The sequence below is a fragment of the Anoplolepis gracilipes genome, chromosome 2 (genome assembly GCF_047496725.1).
Source record: "Anoplolepis gracilipes chromosome 2, ASM4749672v1, whole genome shotgun sequence".
Taxonomy (NCBI): domain Eukaryota; kingdom Metazoa; phylum Arthropoda; class Insecta; order Hymenoptera; family Formicidae; genus Anoplolepis; species Anoplolepis gracilipes.
This window is the reverse complement of record NC_132971.1, coordinates 18,865,927-18,889,094: the sequence shown is the minus strand read 5'-3', so window position 1 is coordinate 18,889,094 and position 23,168 is coordinate 18,865,927. Positions and strand designations below refer to the sequence as shown.

Sequence of the window (23,168 nt, the reverse complement as noted above, 5' to 3'; positions counted from 1 at the left end):
CAATTAAAAGTCGTTACACTCTTGTAGTATATAACGATTTATTGCAAAAAGTGATATTACTATTCTGCGGGATAACGCGAAAAAACCGTAGACACGTGTGAAATGGTTCCATAACGAGCGCGTTTCCGTCGATGCGCGTGATTTAACAAGCGATTACGCAAGTGAGCTCGATATGCGAACGGTCTGCGGAAAATTAATAAAAGGTAAATTATACTGACAGTGAGAGAGAAGGAGAGACGCAAATGTACATGTTGTTTTTTTAAGTATGCGCATATCGTATTATGTATGTGCAATTATGCAGAAATTTTAATATAACGATTGTACATAATTGCAACTACGATAAAAAATATGACAATAATGAAAGTCTGTTCACCTTTGTTAAAGTAAAAAATTTGTGAGCCGATTTAGTTTAATACTTACGATTGAAAACTAATTGTTTATGTATTATTAATTTTTTACAATATTATGAAAGATTTAAATTACGCGCAAATAACTCATTAATGATATTTTATCATATTGAGATAATTAAATAGATAATTTCAACTTTTTAAGACGCAATACGCTTTATCAATGTATATGTTTGCTACGTCGTATATATACACGCCTGTATATGTATGGTACGATATACATGTACATATTTCAAAATCTTTTCAGATCGCGCTTTCATTAAACCTGCAAGTAATCACATTGAGACACGCGCATGTCACGAGATACTAATTACCGGCATCTCGCGTTACTTTGCACGCATCTATCGCCTTCAATGATAGATCGCACATTTACGCTATCATGTACAATAGTATTAAATCGCGTCTCGCACAATTCGTTTAAAGAACAAAATTTATATATATATATATATATATAATATAGAAATATTATATAATAACATTATATATCACATTTTATATATATATATATATATATATATATATATATTTAAAAATTTTTATATATAAATATTTTATATATAAAAAATTTTTTTACGAAACGAGGTGTTTTTAAGGAAAAGTCTTTATATTCTACTGTACTGAGACTTTTTCCAGATATTATATGCGAGAAATGAAAGTGTAAATTGAAAACCGGTACGCTCCATTTTCTCTACGATCTTTGCTGCTCCACTTTGTGTATAAATTTGCAATCAATAATCTCGCGACATCGAAAACTCCACGTCATCGTATCGAATAAGAAATATAAATATATTTTTCTTATCGGCCTTTCTCTTTGCGCATATCTATCATCGACTTTCTACACAGTCTCAGTATAATTTTCCACATCTCGACATGTCATAGATATAATCGAAATTTATTTTATTGTAATGCAAAATATATTGCAACATACATATTGTAAAATATGAATATTAAAAAGATCCAAAAATCTATTTATCAAATTTTTTCTTTTAAATTATTGTAAATTGATCATTACAAAATTCTTCTCTCCAAATTTTAATAAATTAAATTTATTTCTTAATGTTGACATTTTTTTTCGCTTTATCTATTTGTTCAGTATATATTTTTCACTTTTTAACTCTTTTGGAAATTGACTCCAACATTTTTACACGCAAAGTAATTTAACCAAAACTGTGAAATTGATATCAATTTTAACCTTGACATTTTTTAATGCTATTTTTGAAACAACTTTATTGACAGAATGTTAAATCACTCGTTAGCGAATATTATTAATCTCTCGTGTTAAGTTCCTTACGCGGAATTTGATGATGTCGTGCTATCTATATACATAATATACGAGTGTATTCTATCAAAGTTGGTAATAGCAAAAAAATTCACTATATCAGCGTTCATTATAGCTATCAAATCGAGCGTAAATATTGATAGACATCGAGCGCACACACATACACAAAAGAGGTTGAGTTCGACCTCGAGAGGTCATCGGAGTCGCGCAGGTCGGAAGCGGTCTAAGCCTCGTTAGGTTACTCGAAGACAAAGACAATCTGGGGGAAAAGAGATTGGAGCGATCAAGAGGAGAAGAGAGAGAAGTAAAGAGGAGAAAAGAGAAAGAGAAAGAGAGAGAGAGAGAGAGAGAGATAGACAGAGGGGGGAGGGGGCCGCGCGTTTCGAGTCGTAGCTTACCGTGCGAAAGGCTGTTCCTCGACCTCGTAGAGCTCCTCGAGGGTCTGTTTCGAGAGAAGTCTCTCCAGTCTCTCGGGCGTGGGAGCGAGGTGCCCCGGGATGCTGGTAGTCTCAAACAGGCTGTCCGCGGTCATGGCCGTTGCTGCTAGGGTTGCTTCTGTCACAATTGAATCTCGAAAATTCCGAAAAACGGTTGCACAAAAACCAAGCAACGTAAAAAAATCCCAGAAACCAATGCACACACTAAGAAAGCGTCACACGAGAGCGTCTCCTTTGTATATACTTCTCCCTTTCTTCCCTTCTCTTTCACTCACAACCGATTCCTTCTTTTGATCGCGCGATCGTGATAAACGCGCGCGCGCGCGCGCGCGCACTTCTTCCGCCCGCGCCACGGAGCCACAAAATATCGCGTCACTATCGCGCGACGTATGTCACGGCCGTAAAACACATTTCAACGTGTCGGGGAGGGGGGGGGGGAAGGAAAAAATCCAATCAGCCGGAGTGGATCGTCCAGCAAAGCACTCCGGTCGCGCGCTACCTGCGTGAAGTTCGCCGCCCGGCGTGCGTGCGCGCGCACGCCGACACTCTCGTACTCGCAATCCGAAACTTGGATCCTCGACGGATGAAATAACACGTCGTGTTCCTTCTCGACGTGTACCGATAATCGCAGCAGCCGAGGCACGCGCTCTTAATCCCTCGCTCGACTCTTATCGCGCACCCGACCGCTCATCGCAACGATTCATCGACAATTGAACCTTCTACCGTAACCAACGTCCGCAGATCGTTCCAGTCGTCCCCACTATGGCGGCACTGGCGGAGAAGCGAAGAGTGGGGAGCAGGTTGGCGACTAGTGGGAGTGGGGCGGCCGTGACGCGAGGCTAGCCGAGCAGCGACGAAGATGGCCGAACGCGGCGCGTTCGAATGCGCGCCCGTTTACTTCCTACTTTGAATCGCCGAGAGAGTTCGAGCTTAGGATTTTAAGCCTCCTGGCGACGGTGTATTAATGTTCTCCTAGTTTCTTCCCATAAGACGCCATATATACCTCACAAGGAGACAACTGAGAGTTAGTTATATGTATATACGTACCTGTCTTTGGCGAAAGAAGAGAAAACTTGCTCGTGACAGGATCGATCGTTGTCGGTAGTCAAATCGCGCGGTCGTTCCTTCTCGTCTCCTCTGTTCTGTCAACACGTGTTATAGAAAATTATATGACATGCTTATCTAGTCTATAGTTTCTTTCAATCTTTTTGCATTTAGATATAATATTCAGATAAATATAATTATGTAAATATGTCGACGTACATCCAAAGAAAGATTGAGAATACATTCGATATGTTTAATCGCGTTCCAAGCGGTAAACTTGACGATATTTTTTTTGCAATAAATTAAAGAGAAGAGAAAAAAAATAATACACGCGATATCGGGTTAATAGTTTGTGATATTATTCATTCTAATTATTTTACTATTCTCTATATCTAAGCATTTCAGTTCATTGAATATGCGAACACGCGCGTGCGAAATAAGACAAGCATGAAACATTGTGATAGGTACTCTTAAGAGAGCGTAGCTTATAAATAATTTATTACTTTCCGGCATTTTTTGGCCTTTTGAGTTTTGCGCGGACTCAACTTCTAGACGGGCGTTCCGCGTCTCTCCTTCCGCGTATATCCTTCGATCCTTGTATCCTCAAAGCTCAAGCCGTATTCAAGCCGGTAAATTGAATAGCTCACAGTCACTGCCGTAAACGGTCCTCCTTACCTCGAAGTAGCAAACAAACGCGGAGCCGAGAGGCCTGTAAAGCATGACAGGATCTTGTCAACCGCCGGTACATGATTATGGCAAGCGAGCATGAATAATGGAATGCATAATTTATCGGTTTTACGGCGAAAGACCGGTACTGTGATACGAGAGGGAGAGGTGGAGAGGAGGGAACGGTTGAGGGAGGGAAGAGTGGTCAAGGGGACGAGTATATATCGCGGTTGTGCAACTATGCGCTCGTATTTTATACATTCTCTAATAAGTTGCTGCAGTTTCCGACACTTAAATAAATCAAGCAATCTCGATAGGGTACCCGCATTGCCTTCTCGCGGGTACTATGACGTAATATACATTTTTATATAGCTATTCAATTTGGATGTTAACGCGACAAATAGGACGAGCAAAAATAACTGGCAAGGTTTAATTGATGAATCATCAGATGCCAATTTTTCTTGTTCTTTTTTGCTTTCGTCGCAGGAATGCGCCTCTGGACACGTTTCGGCAGATAATACACGTCGATATGTATGACGAACATGTGGTTACATTAAAAAAGAAAAAAATAATTGCACAATTTTTCAAATATATACATAACAAAAATGACAATGTGTAGATAATATAAAAATGTACATAAAGAAACTTCGGCTCTGTAATTATCTTTTCTGTCATCAGACAGTAAATAGAATGAATTCTTTGAACTCTCCAAGCTTCAAACACATAGGTATGTAGTACGTCATATTCGCGAATATCTTTGTGCTTTCGGCATAAAGACTGCACATGTCTATATAGATCGTGCTATAATGAGTAAGGAAAAAGTACAGGAATGCAGTATATTATGTCGGTTAAGATATCAGCTCAGTCGTTGCTCATATTTCATTTTTAGCCCATCGAGATAGACGCTGCATATCGCATTCATAATGATTAAAGAATGCGAGGCCTTCCACCCTCTTCGCATCTTGCGTCTTCGTCTCATCTTATACATCCGGTTGCACGGTCAGGAAGATTCCTAGAGGTGATGGCCAACGTAACGGCCATCGTGAATCCGGTGACAACGACGATGCAGGTGATTCATCGCACAGCTTGCCTATCGTTCCGTACGCATTTACACGCTACTTGCACATTTTCTGAGGTACCGATCGACGATTGGCGCATTGGGAGACTTGCCAACTTGACTTGACAAGTATTCTGCATTTTCTGTTTTAAGAGATTATTTAAATATATTTAATATATATTAATATATATACACATATGTATATATGTACATATATATATATATATATATATATATATATATATATATATAATGTTTGTGTGTAGCTAAATAGATAAATAAATAAATACATTTAATTTAAGTAATCGAGAAAATGCCTTAACATATTACGTATACTTTGAGCGTTCTCGGGGGATGCGTGTTACATCAAAATATTTTTTAATTTACTTGTCAAGAGTTGATATAAATTTCACAAATATCCGAATATATTTTTTAATATTGACTATAATACTGTTACACTCAGTATATACACGAAGGAATAATTAACTTTAATCTTTCATTTAACTTTATTCAGTAACATGCAAAAAAGAAACTTTTTCGAATTTGTCAGTGCGTCGACAAGGAAGTAATATCTCTAATGACATTACTAGGGCGTGTTAAGTTTCGTTACAAGATACCACCGTTGGTATATTAAATGTAGACATTAGTCAGCTAATGTTTATCGGCCGGAGATGGAGAGCAAGACGGCGGATGTCGGACGCGAGATCTTAATTGGACCATAATTCATCGGCGATCTTTCTCGCGGTAGATAATGCTGCGTGTCGCCGTTCTTTTCCGGTGTAGTTCTGAGATCTTCTTGCGTACACGTATGCAGATGAGATACGCAAATCTTCACATCGTGACATGGTTCAAATAAATTTCTCTTTATAGAGGGTAAAATAATAAACACTGACGCGTGGATCGTCTTAAATAAAATAATTTAAATCTATCCTATCGTAATAAAACCATCCTAATTCTACGGAAGTGTTAACGCAAAAATATTCGAAAAATATGCGAAATAATCAATAAACATCTATTTCGTTGTACGTTTTCGAAATATTTTTCTGAGAATTTTATTTTCCGCAGACGCCAGTGTGCTAAAACGTTTCGTCGATTCAAGCCGAAAGTTAGGACAAGAATCTGACAGTCTCGAACGTGGCTAGAATCGGTACCTACACGGACGTTTCCTGCCGACTCTTCCGGCGCGCGCTTGACAGCGTACAAAAAGCACGCGTCTGCTTTGTTCCGTTCGTTCGTTTTCGTGACCAAGCGCCGATCGCCGAGGTTGCAGCTTCCGTCGAGGTGTCCGAAGGAAACGCGATGCCGGCAGAGAAGAGGGAGAGGAAGAAATTCCCGGTAACTTTCCCTCCTACGCGCCAACGGTTTCGTGAGAGCCGAAGAGAGGGGTAGCGGGAGAAGATTCCCCCATGCTAGCGATGGGATCAACCGTGATTTTTCATCAGTTACGATTTCATCAATTATTTTATATCGTCGATAACGTCTTTCCACATTCTCTTCCCCTTTCTCCGTAACGGTTACATCGTATTTTAAGATTGCGTCGTTCGAAATACATATATGTCACTTTTTCAACTGCGACAGAACATTCAATTTGAGATATTGTATATTTTTTTCTGCAAAATTTATAATTAGTATACAGACACCGAGTACATTTGTTATTTATTTATTTTAGAAGATAGTTAGAATTTCTCTTGTTTGAATTTTTCTTTGCAGAAATTAATACGTAAGTGTCAAAAATGAGAGACATAAAAAGAGACTACTGAAAGATTATGTAAGTTGTTGTTAGTGAAGCCTAAGTGAAATAATGTATTCACACTCTTAAGTATATGTTAATCTTCTTTGTAAATACCCTTCAGATATTTATTAATAATCTCCGAAAAAAGTGAATACGTTGTAGCTGCAAGCTATATTTATCTCAATATCCTACTTTCATAATCTTGATCCGTTTGAAACGGAGGTGATAAATCAGGAACCTTACAATGATTTTAAACGCAGTCCTCGGCGAAGTCCATATATTTTAAAATGTTAACAGCATACCATAAATTCTCGACCCCGTTGCTCTATCGTCAAACTCCACCGTCCTCAAACTACATAATTTTTTTCTGTCATATCTCCTTTGTCTCTAAAACGTTCATCGAAAGTACTGGATGGCTAAAATGTAGTCTAGTTTTTGATCGGTGACGCCGATCAGAAAGCAGACTGTGTCGAGAGAATTGGATCGGGCCCATCGCTACCCGGGGCCCCGGCTGACGAGCCTTTCTAATCCGTTGGGAATGAGTTGATGTTTTCGCGCCAGCTAGTAGATGGTAACGGACGTGCTGCCTAGCAGAAGGGGCAAGGACGACCGAGGCCGACCGAGGCTGGCCTCGCCTGCCTCGCACGGGAGGAAGTCACGAGAGAGAGGGGGGAAATTCCCCCTCCTCCCCCTTCACCGTCAACCGTCACCGATCGAGGCGGACGGCGGACTAAACAGCAACGACCGCGCGCCGCGCGCCGCGCGCGCGCGCGCGCGCGTTCACGTGTGAGTCGCCGCGCGTGGTACGAAGGTTGGTCCGTGTCTGTATGCGTGCGCGTGGTTATGCGTGGTTACACGATGCCACCGACACCGGATCTCGAGAAGTCATGCGAGTTAGGAGTAACGTGGGATTTTTGTGAAGCGTTGCGTGGCGATGGAATTTCGCCCTCTCGACCGCCATCAGCGAGACAGTTCCTTTCGACGTCGCGAGGGAAAAAAAATTTCTCAGGAAAAGAAATAAAGCCGATAAACATTCGGAATTCTTCGCAAATCTTTCCTTTATCTAATTAAACCCTGTATAATTAAACTCAGCCGGCTCTTGGAATTATTCGCTAAAGACATGCGACGCATTAGGTCTCTCGCGATGTCTGTCTCGATTAGTAGAAAATATAGCATATGAAAGTCTACGAGTGGCTTCAGGCTTCAGTGAATTTGAAATGGAATTCAAATGGCTCGCCGTACGATAAAGCTTGTACTTGTATGTTCCTTTTACGTCAAGTCCTGCAGTTCTGAGTAAGCGAATACTAAACGGCGAGACGCGTTTATCGTACGGAATGCATGTATACGCAGGTGCACGAACGTCGATGTACGCAAACATGTTTGAGGAATGCATAATTTATCCAATTTAAACTATATCGTGGCATTCTTTTCGATAATCGTTTTTATTTCGAGACGTTGACACAAGATGCATTTGCATTGAATCATTCGCAATTAATTACATTCAATTAATTGCGCATGGTACATGGTAAGAGTCTTTAAAAGCATTTATTAACATATATATTAATGAAGCTCGATAAATTCTGCACAACTCACACGGTTTTTTTTTTTTGCGACGTGCGTTTATTGTAAATCATCCAGGCTCTTATTCCTTTAGCATTCTACTTTTCGCAAAGTTAATGTTTCACTCTGGGGCAGCTGTTTTCCCTGACGCAGACGCCGCTGTAATCATCCCGCACGTAGCCGTCCTCGCAGATGCAACCACGAATGCAGACCTTCGTCCTGGCGCAAGTCATCGTTTCCCACTGGTCCATATTTTCGCATGTTTTCTGGCACGTCAGATCCCCAGAACATTCGCTGTACTCCTCGTGCTCCTCGCATTCCATAGAAAGAAACTTGTCGAGATCTTGATAGTTTTGATAATCTACATCTAGAAAATTCCAAAAAAAAACTTTCTCTATTCCGCACATTTTAAAAGAAAGAAAAAACCGTTATACTTTCCGTATGATTGAGATTTCTCGCTTGAGAATTTCAATCTCATATGAATTTGCAAACAACGTGAAAGAGAAACGTGTGTTCAAACAATATAATTTACTCTCACCGACTTTGCTGACAGACACATCTTCCAAATCATTGGAACAATAAACGCCGGAAAGAAGAGTGAAAGCGAAAAGCACAAACCGCGCTTCGAAGAATTCCATTGTGTCCGAGAGATAGTTTCGAGAAATATGAGAAAAATGTGTCCCCCATCGGACTTTAAATACTCGCTTTTGTATATCAAATTGGTGCACTGCCGGTATCAACGTAGCGACCCGTTTTCTCGTATGCAGATTCTCGATATCGGCGCGACGTATCATAAATCACGACTAAAGGGTCGATTAGATATACTTTAGCACAGGAAGAGGAAGATACATGTTCATTTCCTTCGGCGGGAAATCCCAACGAGTCTCTTGCAGTGGTGTTGCATTATGTATTTGTGGAACTTTCAATTGTACAGCAACTTGATTTACATACAACATATATAAGTATTGTTACTCTAAAATTACTGATATATTATAGCTTAAACTAAACAATCGTAATAAATGGATTAATAACGTATTTTTCCGACAATCCTCTATTGAGAATCGAAATTCAATTTGAGGGAGAATACAACTGTGTTGCTGGATAATTTCGTATTCTTACAGTTATTAAAATCGAGCGAAACGAAAGTTTTATTATTATTAGGCATATTCGAATTTAATGGCACGTTAGATTTTGACAAATTCTTAAAATAAAAATGCACGACTTTGATTAATCAAATCATCTTTGTTTCAATGTAACTACTAAATGTTTTTCTATCGTATATAAAATTCAATATCTCATTAGAAAATAATTAAAGAAAATTGACTTCCGTTTCTGATAACGAACAATAATGAAAAGCCACTCTCGCCAGTTATATATTTTTACATTAATACTTATTGCGTATTATGTAATGAATTGATAACGAAAAATTATTATGGTTACACTATACATAGTAAATAGTAATATATTGAACAAATATAAAAGATATTTATCTTGATTCATGTTGAGATACTTATTCGTAAAATCCATAAAATGATCAGGATAAAATTATACATACTTTTTTAAGGTGTCGATAAAATTTCACTTATGAAAATCATCTTTATAATAGCCATAATTGATTATATTGATATTCGATTTATTAGGTAAGTTAGATTTAAGTTTTTAAGTCTAATTTGCATTTAGACTGAAATAAAATTAAAATAATATATTTAAAAATGGAATTATAGAGATTATCAGAAATACGATTATGACAATTTGTTATGATAACAAAAGAGATAAAGTGATCGTTACTAGCTAGAAAATGTCAATATGTCTCAATCGGTTGACTAATTAACTAAGAGCGACTTGAAGAAAGCTTATATCACAGAGAAGCAACGACGGCGGCGGCAATATCTACCAAATCTTAGCTGCAATGGCTCTCTGCATTAAAACGTTCTTGCTTCGCTGTTTCATGCGTTCAATGAAGTACTCCTTGCCTTCCAGGTTACCGTCGACAGGTTCAACCCCTTCATTCTGGCAACAAACGAGAGTTAGTTTGTTCCTCGCGTGTGTGGCTGATCATCATCATCATCATGATCATCATTGTCACTTTCTGTGTCAGCTATTCCTCGCTTTTATCATCAATTGTTATCATGATCGTCATCGCAAAGAAGACGAGTCGGCCATTTGCCGTATGCCGAAAATCTACGCGAACTCTAACCAACCTTGGTGTTAGCTGCATCGCCCCCCTCTCCCTCTCCCCACCTCTCATAGTCATCATCGTCCCTCTCTTCTCCTTCGCTCAAGGGTCCGGCCTGCCTCTTATTAGGCGGTACAGTTGAGCCACCGCTGTCACCCTGCTGATGTTCGACGTCGTCGCCACCCTCGAGCATCTTGTTGATTTTCTCCTTCGCTTCGTCCACCTTCCTCATTGGATCGGGCGAATAACTGCGATCGCTATATCGATCGCGCGAGGATGCACGGCGATCCCTAAAGTCCCGTCTATCGCGGAAGTCACGGAAATTTTGCTTGTTGTGGAAGAATCTGCCACCACGATTACCCCGACCACCTCGGCCGCCACGATTATTAAAGCCACCACCACGACGATTGTTAAAACGATTGTTGTGCTGATTGTTATAGAAACGATTCCGGTTTTGGAAATTGTTACCACCCCCACGGTGATTTGGATTGTTGAAGCCTTGGAAGCGTGGCTTGTAATATGTGCCGCGATTATTGTACGGGCGAAATTGTCTCTTGCGATAGTAACCTCGGTCACCTGACCTACTGCGGCTGCGACTTCTCGTGTACGATCTAGTGCGTGATCGTGATCGCGATCTGCTGTATGTACCCGAAGGAGATCTGCTGTACTTTCTCTCGTAACTGCCTGATCGTCGATTCGAATAAGATCTTGAACGGCTTCGCCTTGGTGATCGAGATCTCGATGAGCCCGAACTGGATGCGCTACGAGATCTGCTGCGCGATCGTTTCGTTGGACGATCTCTACTCATACGCTTGCTTATGCCGCCTCTGCCACTCGATTCACGTTTCTTCGGAGTTTGTCGATGACCTCGCTCAGCCTCGCTATCGGAATCGGTTCTCGGCCCTTTGGCTTGATTCTGGTTCTTGGTTGGTGGTGGAGGACGCGGTGGTTCAGGTGGATGTCCGGTTCCACTGTTTTGACCGATCGGCTGAAACTTGCCACCCAAATTGTTGCTAGAGCCGAACTTGTTCGGTGCTGTTTGCGAAATGGACATAGCGGGATCTTTGTACGATTGGAATTTGTTTTGCGGTTGCGGCGTAGGATATTTGACGGGTGCTTGCTTCGGCATCGGAGGTTCTTTTGGCAATGGCGGTGGAGGTGTTGGTGCAGGCTGTGGTGGCGGTGCTCTCTTTTCAGCAAGTTCGCGTTGCATTTGCTTCCGTATATTTAAAGACTTTTCGAGAGCCGCGCGTTGAATTCTTTCTTCTAGTTCGTTATCATCATCTTCGTCACTATCCACAAAAACGTTAGATTGCATTTTCTTGTTTTCTGGTGGAATATCTTGCTGCCATTTTTGCGGAGGAACGTCCTTTTGTCTAAAATCATACGTCGGTATGTGTAAATTTTCAGTGAAGTAACATTTAAAAATTAAAATTTTTTAATAATATAAGTGAAAATAATTCTGATAATATACAATATCAAAATAAACATACGTAAAGAGTTTGAGAGTAAATAACAGCCAGGCATAGATGCATGTCATAAATAATATGTCCATAAAAAAAAGTAATTTAAATTTTTTTTTGTTAATGTATGGTATAATTTACTGTCGACTGAATATACTTAAAATGAATCAAAATGTTTATTTTCCCTTACATATGTTTATTTTGATATAAGTAAAATTTGAAATGTTAAATTTTATAGATTTGTAATAAAGATTCATTGAGTATATTCACATGTACTCACCTAGCAGCTTGTGCAGCTTTCCATTTTGCATTCAATGCAGCGGTGTCTAACGTAGGCAGCTTCGGTTCTGGATGAATCAGTTGCGATTCTTGTTCAAATATGTCTGTTAGTGGTTTTCTTTGTATTTCTATGACAAATAATTACAGTGAAATTTTACTGTATTGTTGTATCTGCACATTACTGTATGCTTTAACATATTCGCTACCACTGTAGCTAAAAAACCATCTATCACAATTTAGACTTTGGTACTACAATTAATTTCTATTATATATGTAATGGATATGGACTCTCATGAGAATCGATGCGTCACATATATGTCATGTCTGGTAGCGAACCTGTTACATGTTAATAAAGTTTCACATAGATATACATACCTTTCCTCTGTTGCGCAGTCATTGGCACCCTGGATTCTCGCTCATGATATGCCTTCGAAGCTTCGTCTCTCTCCCTTTCCCTCTCTCTGCGCAGCTCCTCCTCTCTCCGTGAACTTTCAGCGAGCTTCTCCGCGTTGCTAAGAGGGGAAGGTATCTCATTATACTGTGCTACATACCTAGCAAATATAAAAACATAAGTAGAATACGATATCTGACGACCGCGTAATTTCCGTCTAATTGCGTTAGCTGAGGATATGAAAGTAGTGTAAATAAAAAGACAATTGCATTATATAACACAAAGTTAAATACAAATTGTTAACCGGATAATTTAAAGAAAAAAAGATATTAAACTCAATATATTGAGTCAATTCCAATAAAGATTCCAACCTTTTTAACGTCGCACAGTCTTTTTCAACCTTCGCATAATAAGCATTAAGTTTGGACTCTAACTGTTCCAAGTCTGGTAAAGACGACTTTTTCAATGCTTCTAAATCTCGTTCAAGCTTATCCTTGTTTTTACGTTTTTTTCGTTCTTCCTTCTTCTTTTTCTTTCGACTCTTCTTATCCTCTTTCTCTTTGTCTTTTCCTTTCTTCTCTTTCTTCTTCTTTTTCTTCATCTTTTCGCTTTCAGAATGTTTCTTTTCCTTTTCTCTTTCTCTCTTCCATCTTGCTGTTTCTTCCAAAAATTTTCTCACCTGTATATATTAAAAAAAAAAAAAAAAAAAAAAAATCTCGTTATTTAAATTTTTATATTGCACATGCTCATATGCAAAATATGTTATAATGTTATTAAATAAATTTAAGGAGTAATGTTAATTATACAATTATACAATACTTGCCTTATCTTCATAATCGGAATCGTCCTTGGTCTGTTCAAGAAACTTGCGTACTTTAGTTTCGTAATCATCAACTTTTTCGCGCGTATTCGTAGTATAAGAGGCCGGTGCGATAGTATCATGAGTAGTGGCAGCTGCAGCCGGAGGATTATTATATTGGGCCATACGCTTGCTAAGGGGTGAAAGGGAACTGCGATGATCTTTCTTGTGCTTGCGCTTACGATTCGGCGAACGGGATGCCGAACGAGAGCTTCCGGATGACGACGAGCTGCTAGAGTCTGAACTTGAAGAACTTGAAGAACCGCTGGACGAAGAACTCGAGCTGGAACTCCATCTTTGTCTCTTCTTTGATCTAGATTTTCTCTCTTTTTTGCGCTTCTTTTTATCTTTCTTATTCTCTGCAACATCGTTCTCAGTTTCGAAATTCTTAAAGGTATCCAAAGGATTCAGTGATGTTGTAAGGGTCTTAGACTTTATGTACTCGATGGAACTTCGCGCTTCCTCATGATACGGTGCGATCGCTAAGCAGTTTTCATACGCTTTTTGTGCGTCTTCATATTTTTTCTCGTCCTCGTAACTACGACCGAGCGCCACCAACGTTTCCGCCATATACTTACGAGCATTTGCATGGGTTTGGTTTAATTTTAAGGCTGTTTCAAAGTCGTCAATCGCTTTCTTGAAACTTCCGCTATTTGCATATCTGTGCAAAACAAAAGATAATATATTAAATGCATCTATGCTTATAATGCATATTAAACATATTATTGTAACTGTAATAGAAAAACTTACAATGCTCCTCGAGCAACTAAGCCTTCAACATTCCGAGGATCAACGGTGAGAGCTTTGTTGAGACACTGGAAAGCTTCGGAATGACGTCCAGCCTTGAAATGATTTATACCCTCAGCAACGCTTCGGAACGCCCATTTGCTTGCTTGCGTTTGTCGTAATTCGGAGGCGTATTCATTCGGTGGAAATCTCTCTCTGCATATCATAAAAGTAAAAATAATTAGACACGCAAAAATAATAAACTTATTCTATATTTATTAATATATTGTATATTAATTTATAACGGAAATTTTACCTTAATCCAACCATGTTAGAATGATTCTCTTGTCCGAGACCGATCAAGTCGCATAGATACTTCATGTTGTTTGGATTGTTGAAGCCAGTACTGTTCTCCAACAGCGTTTCATAACTCTGACCTTTGTTGTCGATCGCTTTCCTATACCACAAAGGAAAATATTTGATTATTTATCAAAGGTTATTAAAGTCGTCGTGACCTTTGTCAAGAAAGAGGAAACCAAAGCTACTTCATTAACGGTAAAACCAAAAGACTTGATAAACATGGCAGCCGAGTCCTTATGATCCTGGTGATAAATAATATCGCTTATTTGGCAATGCGTGTGCGCCTCGGTTTTCTCTCTGACACATCCCCATATATATTTTTTATACTCGTATATATGTATATTTATATGTGCACATTATCCATTGTAGTCTTCCCACATTCACATATGAAATAGTTTTGTTATTCATTATTCCTGCATAATGATGCTTCTTTATTTCGATCTGCATGTATTATTCAGTGACGTGATACTAATGCCAAAAGTGCTTTAAATTCAATTTTTTCGATTTAATTATAGACTGATTGTTATGCAACTTCTGGTACTAGAATCGTTCAAAATCTACCGTTTCTACCGTTAAGAAGCAGCAGGGGTCCGAAACAGGGATGGCAGTAGAAGGAAAAATTCCTTTATTACCAGATATAATTTCATATAGTTATAAATTCACATTGGTACACAACCTCAATATTATGTAAACTCGTCTCTCACCTTTCATGTACCATTAAGACGTATATTTCTAGTATTTTGTATCACATTTGTAATCAGATTTTTTTTTTCTCAATACAAAAGCACACGGCCTATCATCAATCGATGGTGTGGTTTCGGTTTTTATAAGTTTATTATTTTTATTTTTTTTTTGGTGCGATAAAATAAATTGCATAGCCCTAGAATAAGTTGGGAGAGCCACGCTTGAATATACATTATCTTCCACGGGTGACCAAAAAAATTGTTTTAGATGTAGTACTTTCGCCTGTTTGCATTTTGTGGTGTCAATTTATCAATATGTGACATCACTTTTTTTTATTTGTCAATATAAGCTGTAAGTTTAAACATTAAGGCATTATTATACGACAAGGCGCGATTCTTTTGAGGCTTAAACATAAAAAGGTAAAAAGTTGCGCGATTAAGATTCGAGTTGTTTGGTCTCTGCTTCAAATCTGATGTAACTTTTTAATAAATTACACTTTTTAGTAAATATCTATTTTATCTTACCTTCAACAAAGAAAATATGATTGCACACAAAAATATCTCTTGCTATAATATAAAATATTTGCAAGAAAATTAATATATAATTTGAAGAAACACACAATATAAACATACATATAGATATGCACATATACTCTGGATATCCTGGATAAGAGACCAAACAACTTTAAATCAGTGTTATACCTACCGTCTGTTGCATTTGACCGCTCGAGGCTCAACGTCTCATACTGGAAATTCAACCTCAAAAGTCATTTGCGCCAGTCTGGCTGGTGTTTTGAGAGTAACATATCGCAAACGTAGATAGAATATGTGCGGAACAGAGCCATGTCAACCAATATTCAAGGTCTGAATTCATTTGTATCACATTAGAAATTCATCTGACTATCAACTTTTTACGTTACATAGAGTATCTGGCACCTAAATTCATAAAAACGTGTAAGAGGAATCAAATCTAATTTACCTAATTTTGTTAGTATCACAGTGCTTCTGTTAAGATTCGTCTTTGTTTTCCCACCATGCCATATTATTCTTACCTTTATATTTTAAAAAATCTTAATATATGTAATAAAATGATCATGTTATAAAGCAACATACAAAAGAAGAAAATCAATGTATCGATTTTGGATCTATTACAATTAGATAAAGTTTCCAATTTTGTCTTTCTCAGTGCAAGTGCTCATACGATAATACACAATAAACAAAAGTGTGACATCACAAAACGCTTTCATCGTTTATCGTGTGAATGAAATATCTCGTAACGATATAAGAAACCAACTTACAAGAGTTAGTGAAGCATACTATGGATTCTGTAGACTTGCAATTATATCTAGTTAAATTTATTTTATTAACTTACTTATAGGCTTCTGGAAGGTCATCGGAATGAATAAGTCCCATAGGTGGGTGTGGCGCTTGCCCTTCCCGTGCAGGTATGTTCATAACTGCAACAACGCGCTCAGCTTCAACGTTAACTTCACTGACTACGACGCAGACGAGATCATTTGCCATGTAGCCCCTTGTTACACCTTTCTTGTCCACCGCCGGCACAGTGGCCGTATTTAATATCAGTGCCTGATAAACACAACACACGCAAACTTTATAAAAATATGCAAATAAAATAAACAGATAAAATTCTTAATATTGATAAATAATGTTATATCTTAATATACCTTAACTCCTAATTCAGTAACAACTCTGGGACAGTCACTGCAGTTGCAAAGCACTTTCAGAAGCAGACCTGCGGCGCTTTTACCCATTACTTGCGCGTAAATTACATCTCCGATTATTAAACTCTGCAAATTAAACAGAATATCAAGTTCAAAAAGTGTTAAACAATATTCTTCTAAATACATTAATTTTTTTCTATATCAATATTGAATACATCCATACCTCCAAGAAATTGCGGATGCGTTGAGATTTTTCCATGGTGACAAAATTATCAAGCGCTGGTACTGTAGCATAAAATTCTAAAAGTACAAATAGATATTATTGTATAATTGTTGCTTCGATCTTAGATAAAAGAAAAATAAAATATTTTAAAAAATCATTACCCTCATCTCCAAGTTCTTGTTTAACGCATTCTGTAGATTTCTCCAAGTTTGATTTATCATATAGGGCATCAGCTTTTTTAGCAAGGAATTGTTGAAGCTTCAGACGTTTGCCTCTGTCTCCAAAGCTGCAAGAGATATATATAACATTTTATTTATTTAAAAATACTACAAGGGTGGCAACAAATAAATTTCAATATATTTAGATTATCTTGTGTAGATGACCAATAATGCGTACCTAAGAGTCTTTTGTCGCTGTTGATATATTTCAAAGTTAGGTTCCTTGAGATTGAGCATGACCAGCTCATTTTCGTTGCGTTCTCCTTCCCACACTTTCTGCAACTGCTGGCCATGGTAGTTCAATGCTTGCGCCACGAGACGCACGTCCATAGATTCCATTTCGCTCAATAAATGAGACCAATCTAATCTGCAAGACGGTGAAAATCGACGCGTTCGAATTATTCGTCCACTCGTTTTGTGTTACTGTGAGATTTCCACAAGTATGTCCGTTACAACATTACATAGGTATACCGGCAGATTGTGTTACACAGGCGTAACCATTCATAAACAATCTCTCATGCATAAAAAAAACCTCCTTTGAACGTTTATAACTCGTTCCAACATGTTCAAGGATACGTTGCCGACCGTCATTCACCTGGATCAACGAATTCAAAAATTCTACACGTCATCGCTTCCGTTCTTTTATTATCGCGCGCCTAGCGCCTACCCGGGAATGTCTGGCGGCATTGCATCAAATTATCAAAGATTGCAGCATTCTCGCGCGGCCATCGTGCTATCAGAGAGACAAAGCAACTGCAGATCGTGCGGAATGAGACCCCCTGTCCCCTGTCCCCTGTGCCCGATGAATATCGTCGGCCTGAGATCCGCAACGAATTATCGCCAGTTATCTCCTACTAACGCTCACGTAGGCGAGAAGCGTGCGTTGTATTTTATATATTGATTTATCGACAACAAGATGGTCGTTGAGCAGTCGGGTAGAACCCGGGAACTGCGAAGAGCATCGGCGCCATGACGCTCTTTCCATCGCTCGGCTACCACCTTTTTTTATCCAACGCTCATTTCTCGCCAGCGGGACTGGGCCCGGTAATTGTAAGAGTATTACTTACCGTTCGCTCGGGGTATTACGTTCCGTAGTGATCTGGCACAATGAAAGCTCAGAAAGAATTACGTTGCGATACGAAACATCCTCGGAAACGAATGAACGATGAACGCGTGTCGAGTCATCGAGTATCGTCGCGCGAGTCACGATTGTGAGGAAGCGGAAGCGATAGTGCTCGTAGAATGATCGGTCGGCGCATGCGCAGTGCGAAACTATTTTATCGACCGTACGCCCGCCGCCCGCCAAGCAGCCAAGCAGCGATGCCAAATTCCGAATTTTTGCTAATCCGGTCCCTCTGCTCCTACGCCTATGTGATATGAAGAGAGAACACTGCGCAAGCGCAAACCGTGTATGTATGTACCTACGTGTGACTCGGGTGACTCGCATGTACGTACACGCATAGGCATAGGAGCAGAGGGATCGGACTACCAAGAATCCGAAATCTGGCGTCACTGCCGCCAAGCGCCAAGTACTCGGTAGAGAGAGACAGGTAGACATTAGACATGAGTAGTATCGAATAGTATGCAGTATATGTATATACACAGGTTCTCGTTGCGCTTACAATTTTCCACAGATGTATGAAATAGGTTTAAAATTAATTCAAATAAAAAATTTATCAGTATAATTCTAATCAAATTTGATAGATAAGATATACGATTTTTATTGGAAACTGACTTGTTGCGTAATGTAATGTAATTGGGCTGAAATATAAGTCATTAATTTTTCAACAATATAATCATTTAATACATAAAATTACTCATGGAATAACAATGTGTCAAGAAATTGCAATTTATAGGCAATGCATATAACATTTATAAGCTATGCATATAACATAGATATACATATATAAAATATTTCTTTAAAAAACAAATAATATATAAATTGACAGAATTATATTTATAATTTTATGCGTTTGTCGTGTAATTTAGAATATTTAAAAAAGTAAAATGTACATATGCAAAATGCAATATTGGAATATGCATACATGTATAAAAATATACTGAACATTATAAATAGATTTCTGTCTTGAACTTTGTTGCAAAATCATCTAAAGCTTAATTGTCTAGAATGTCTCTTAAATAATAAGATATATTACCTTGTTTTATATTTGAAAAAATTTAACAAATATGTTGAGGTAATGCATTCAACAATAATCTAATTTTAGTTGCTTATATTTAATATGTGATATTTTCTTAGAGTATGTATTGTCATCTTATTCAATGTCTTTCAATAAAAGATGAATATCATTTTAAATTTCCAAATATAAAATGATATTGACTGTTACAACTGGAGGTTTCAAACTGTGCATATATATTACTGGCTATTAAAATTACAACGCTATATATACATATATATATATATATATATATATATATATATATATATATATAGTGCAATTTGAATAGTTAGTAATACATAATGATATATAATGAACACAATTCCAAATTTATTTCTTCTCTATGGAAACTTTCTCTAATTCCCAAGCATTCTCCAATATTATATTGGCTTTATAAAATATCATTCACACAAAACTTTATATAGCCATGTATATCAAATTTATAATTATTATCAACTTACATCAATCATTAGGTTATCATCAGACATCATCAGATTATCAATTACATACTGTATATAAACATCCTCTGTATATAAACATTTCCTTCATTTTATTCTTTCTTTTTGCTTTTCTTCTCTTTGCTCTTTATATTTATGTTCCAGTAGTAAAGAAGTTGCGCCACTATTATACCATTTGCAACTGTAGAACATACATACATTGTTATCATAGCTGTGTCACCTGTTTCTTGGACAGAAGTAAAAATTCTTGCGAGAGAACCGAAGAACAGCATAAAGCATGTTACCGCCGATAATTGACCAGTATTTCCATTGGAATAATTTGTGTAGGCTTGCGAAAACTATAACCATATAAAAAGTTATATGAAAATGTTAATATGTTATAAAATATGATACATGTATAAGTTAAACGATGACAAGAATGGAACATCCTCTTTCTAAGAATTAGTGTAGTTTTGATAATTAAAATATATACCTTACTAATAAGAACAATAGGTATATTCATTGATTGGCACACCCAAAGAATATGAATAGGTGTTAGTCCACTGTTAGCTGCAACAAATACTGCTAAATAAGCAGCTAGAAATGCAGTTGCTTTTGTTGTTTCTCCATTATAATGCATTACTAATACTGCAATAATCAAAGTTTGAACTCCTAGAAATACTGTATCTCCCCAGGCACTGAAATTACAATATTATATTATAAAATGTTGAATAAATTTTTAAGCAGAAATTTTTATTGTATATATTGTTTTGCCATTAATGAATTACTTATTCACCTAAATGGAAATCCTTTCATAAAACTATAAGACAACATCGCAGTAATGGCAAATAAATCTAACAATACACTGAAGACATTAATTCCTTCACCACTCTTGTTTTTTAGAATTTTCAAAATTTGAGGTACCTTTACTAAAAAAGAAAACAAAGAAAGATAACATGACACACTTAGATAAGACATATGTATAAACCAGTAAAACAGAATCATATAAATATATTAACATATATAAATTTCATAAATATATTATTATCTACAAATAACTTTTAAGTTAATATAAATCATGGTAAAAGTTTTTGTTAAAATTATTACATGAAATCTTGATTATCAAATAAAATATTATACATATTTTAATAAAACAATGAAATATTTTTGTTAATAAAATAATTGTACTAACCAAGTAAAGAACCTCCGATGATGCCCAATCCTAAAAATTTGCTTAACGTCGCCTTGAAACATGCGACTGAAACATTTTTAAAATAATCATATCATGTTCACCTGCATACAGTTGTATTTATTCATATAAAAGATTATCAATAAATTTTATATTATTTATTACATTGAAAACAGTTCAAGTATAGTATTTCAACACAGTAACCATATTTTTTTTAAATAGAATTAAAAAAATATAATACATAACATTTGGTTGTTAAGAATAATAACATTAATTAATTAAATGCACGAAATAAAATTTTATCAACGTTATCATATTTTCAGAGTAAACATACCGTGAAGAAAATTGAATTTGTCCAAGTACTCTTTCGTACATTCCTGAGTAAGTAACAATAACGATGCTTTTTTAATAAATTCGGCCATATTATATCACCGTGACATATACTCCACTTGGTATTAACTATTATCTTGCGGCTGCTTGCGGCTCGCGGCACTGATGCGCATGGAATGTAACGATGAATAATTAGGAACGACTCGATACTTGTCAATTTATTATACTTTAGCTATTTCATCAGAAAGTGGACATAGGAGTGCGTTCGAAAATCGTACCCTTGGGAAACGGTAACTTTGAATTGACTAATCAGGAATGAAGATTCCTTTATCCTGATTGGTCAGTTAAATGCTTTTAGCATGAATAGTATTTGCTCGAACGCACCAAGAAACTACAACGCGTGGCGCAAACTTTGAATAATGCTTTTGAACAATGTAATACAAAATCGGAAGAAACATGTAAAATATGCTAATGAAAGTATATTGATATTAAAAACTGTTTATATAGTATCATTCGTCGTTATTTTAAAAAATTGCAAGATCTCTTTGATTTTTAGGATCACGAAAAAAATTGCTGGTTGTGAATATGTTAAATTCTAAATTATGACATATGAAAATATTTTTAATAATAAAAAAATGTATTTTAAAAAACAGATGTAAAAAATAAATAAGAAAATATTACATTATAGCTCGAGAAAATATTATATTATTATAAAATTAAATTCATTATACATATACAAAATTATGACTTATTACTAATTTTCAAATAGGTTTTAATAAACAAAACAATTTTAACACATTGTCCTGTTTAAAATAATTATTTTAATTATTTTAAAATGTATAAAATATTATTTTAATATAAAAAGCGGTAATACACAAAAATTGCGTCATTATTCATCTTTAAAAAATAAGTAAATTTTATATATATAAATTATGATAAATTTTTGATAATCTATTTTTGCGATAAGAGAAACATTTTTGTTTATCGCTAAAGTTTGCTAAAGTTACCCTTGATATTTGCTCGGTCCAAATAATACTTGCACATCAAATAAAAAAGAAGAATAAAAATTCGTTGATAATATCCCAATGACACAGTTATATAATGCGAAAGAAAATAATGTTGAAAAATAAGATTAAATAATCAAAGCTTTATATTGAGCGATATGACATCTGTAAAAAAGTATTCAAATTCATTTAAATAACACTATTATATTTTACAAGAAAGAATTATATCACAAAGTTATATTTCACAGAATTATACTTCATAATTATTTATTCATATACACATATATGTTTAGTCTTTGTGTCATCGCGCTTTTTGCGATCTTCACTTCTCCAATACCGTCCATCAATGACAGCAATATGTCAATCATTCAGATTGTTTGTCCAACAAATTCTTGTTGTTTTGTGTTCTATTAATATTTTATTAAGTTTTCTCAAAATCTCAGTGTATCGTTGAAACTCTCGCTCCGCGTGTCTCTTATCTTGCACGTAATCAGTACGAATTTGGAAACGAATTCGGACGGTTTCCGAAAATAGACATTATCAAACGACGAAGATCAAACCTCCTTTCGTAATTAACGAAAATACCAAGCCGAACGAACGAGCGATTCATCACGCCGCCACCTGCCGCGACTTCTCCACGCGACCGGAGATGCAACCGTAAGTGGGTCAGAATGCACGTAAAGCCGAGGAGAGAGGAGCGTGATCCGATTAACTATGCGATTGCTTTGACTTCCTTGCCTATATTCCGACTAGGGGGTTGCGCGGCAATTGTGCCGCGGGGGTGTGCCT

General features: G+C 36.8%; 4 protein-coding genes across 4 annotated transcripts in view; all 4 read right to left on the bottom strand.

Annotated features, from left to right (window-relative positions):
* Nucleotides 1-2,898, bottom strand: part of LOC140662750 (uncharacterized) — a 93,539-nt gene extending 90,641 nt beyond the window's left edge. Inside the window, exon 1 of the mRNA XM_072886370.1 lies at nucleotides 2,085-2,898. Coding sequence (XP_072742471.1) covers nucleotides 2,085-2,218 — 134 coding nt within the window. The 5' untranslated portion in view covers nucleotides 2,219-2,898. The remainder of the gene's footprint in view (nucleotides 1-2,084) is intronic.
* A 4,536-nt stretch (nucleotides 2,899-7,434) lies between these two features.
* Nucleotides 7,435-8,976, bottom strand: LOC140676045 (uncharacterized). Its single transcript, XM_072910683.1, has 2 exons — nucleotides 8,721-8,976; nucleotides 7,435-8,549 (listed from the first exon to the last, which is right to left on the bottom strand). Exons 1-2 carry the CDS (start codon nucleotides 8,974-8,976, stop codon nucleotides 8,296-8,298), a joined length of 510 nt encoding a protein of 169 aa, XP_072766784.1. The 3' UTR covers nucleotides 7,435-8,295.
* Nucleotides 8,977-9,069: 93 nt separating this feature from the next.
* Nucleotides 9,070-18,467, bottom strand: LOC140676046 (uncharacterized). The gene is made up of 14 exons (XM_072910684.1): nucleotides 18,310-18,467; nucleotides 17,421-17,609; nucleotides 17,186-17,310; nucleotides 17,025-17,101; nucleotides 16,805-16,927; nucleotides 16,492-16,706; nucleotides 14,393-14,533; nucleotides 14,101-14,292; nucleotides 13,315-14,011; nucleotides 12,863-13,170; nucleotides 12,476-12,651; nucleotides 12,102-12,228; nucleotides 10,384-11,734; nucleotides 9,070-10,192 (listed from the first exon to the last, which is right to left on the bottom strand). The coding sequence occupies exons 2-14, from the start codon at nucleotides 17,579-17,581 to the stop codon at nucleotides 10,073-10,075; spliced, it is 3,813 nt and encodes a 1,270-aa protein (XP_072766785.1). The 5' UTR covers nucleotides 17,582-17,609; nucleotides 18,310-18,467; the 3' UTR covers nucleotides 9,070-10,072.
* A 737-nt stretch (nucleotides 18,468-19,204) lies between these two features.
* LOC140676195 (mannose-P-dolichol utilization defect 1 protein homolog) lies at nucleotides 19,205-21,634 on the bottom strand. The gene is made up of 5 exons (XM_072910993.1): nucleotides 21,380-21,634; nucleotides 21,049-21,114; nucleotides 20,653-20,785; nucleotides 20,350-20,554; nucleotides 19,205-20,215 (listed from the first exon to the last, which is right to left on the bottom strand). The coding sequence occupies exons 1-5, from the start codon at nucleotides 21,465-21,467 to the stop codon at nucleotides 19,970-19,972; spliced, it is 738 nt and encodes a 245-aa protein (XP_072767094.1). The 5' UTR covers nucleotides 21,468-21,634; the 3' UTR covers nucleotides 19,205-19,969.
* Between the last annotated feature and the right edge of the window lie 1,534 nt (nucleotides 21,635-23,168).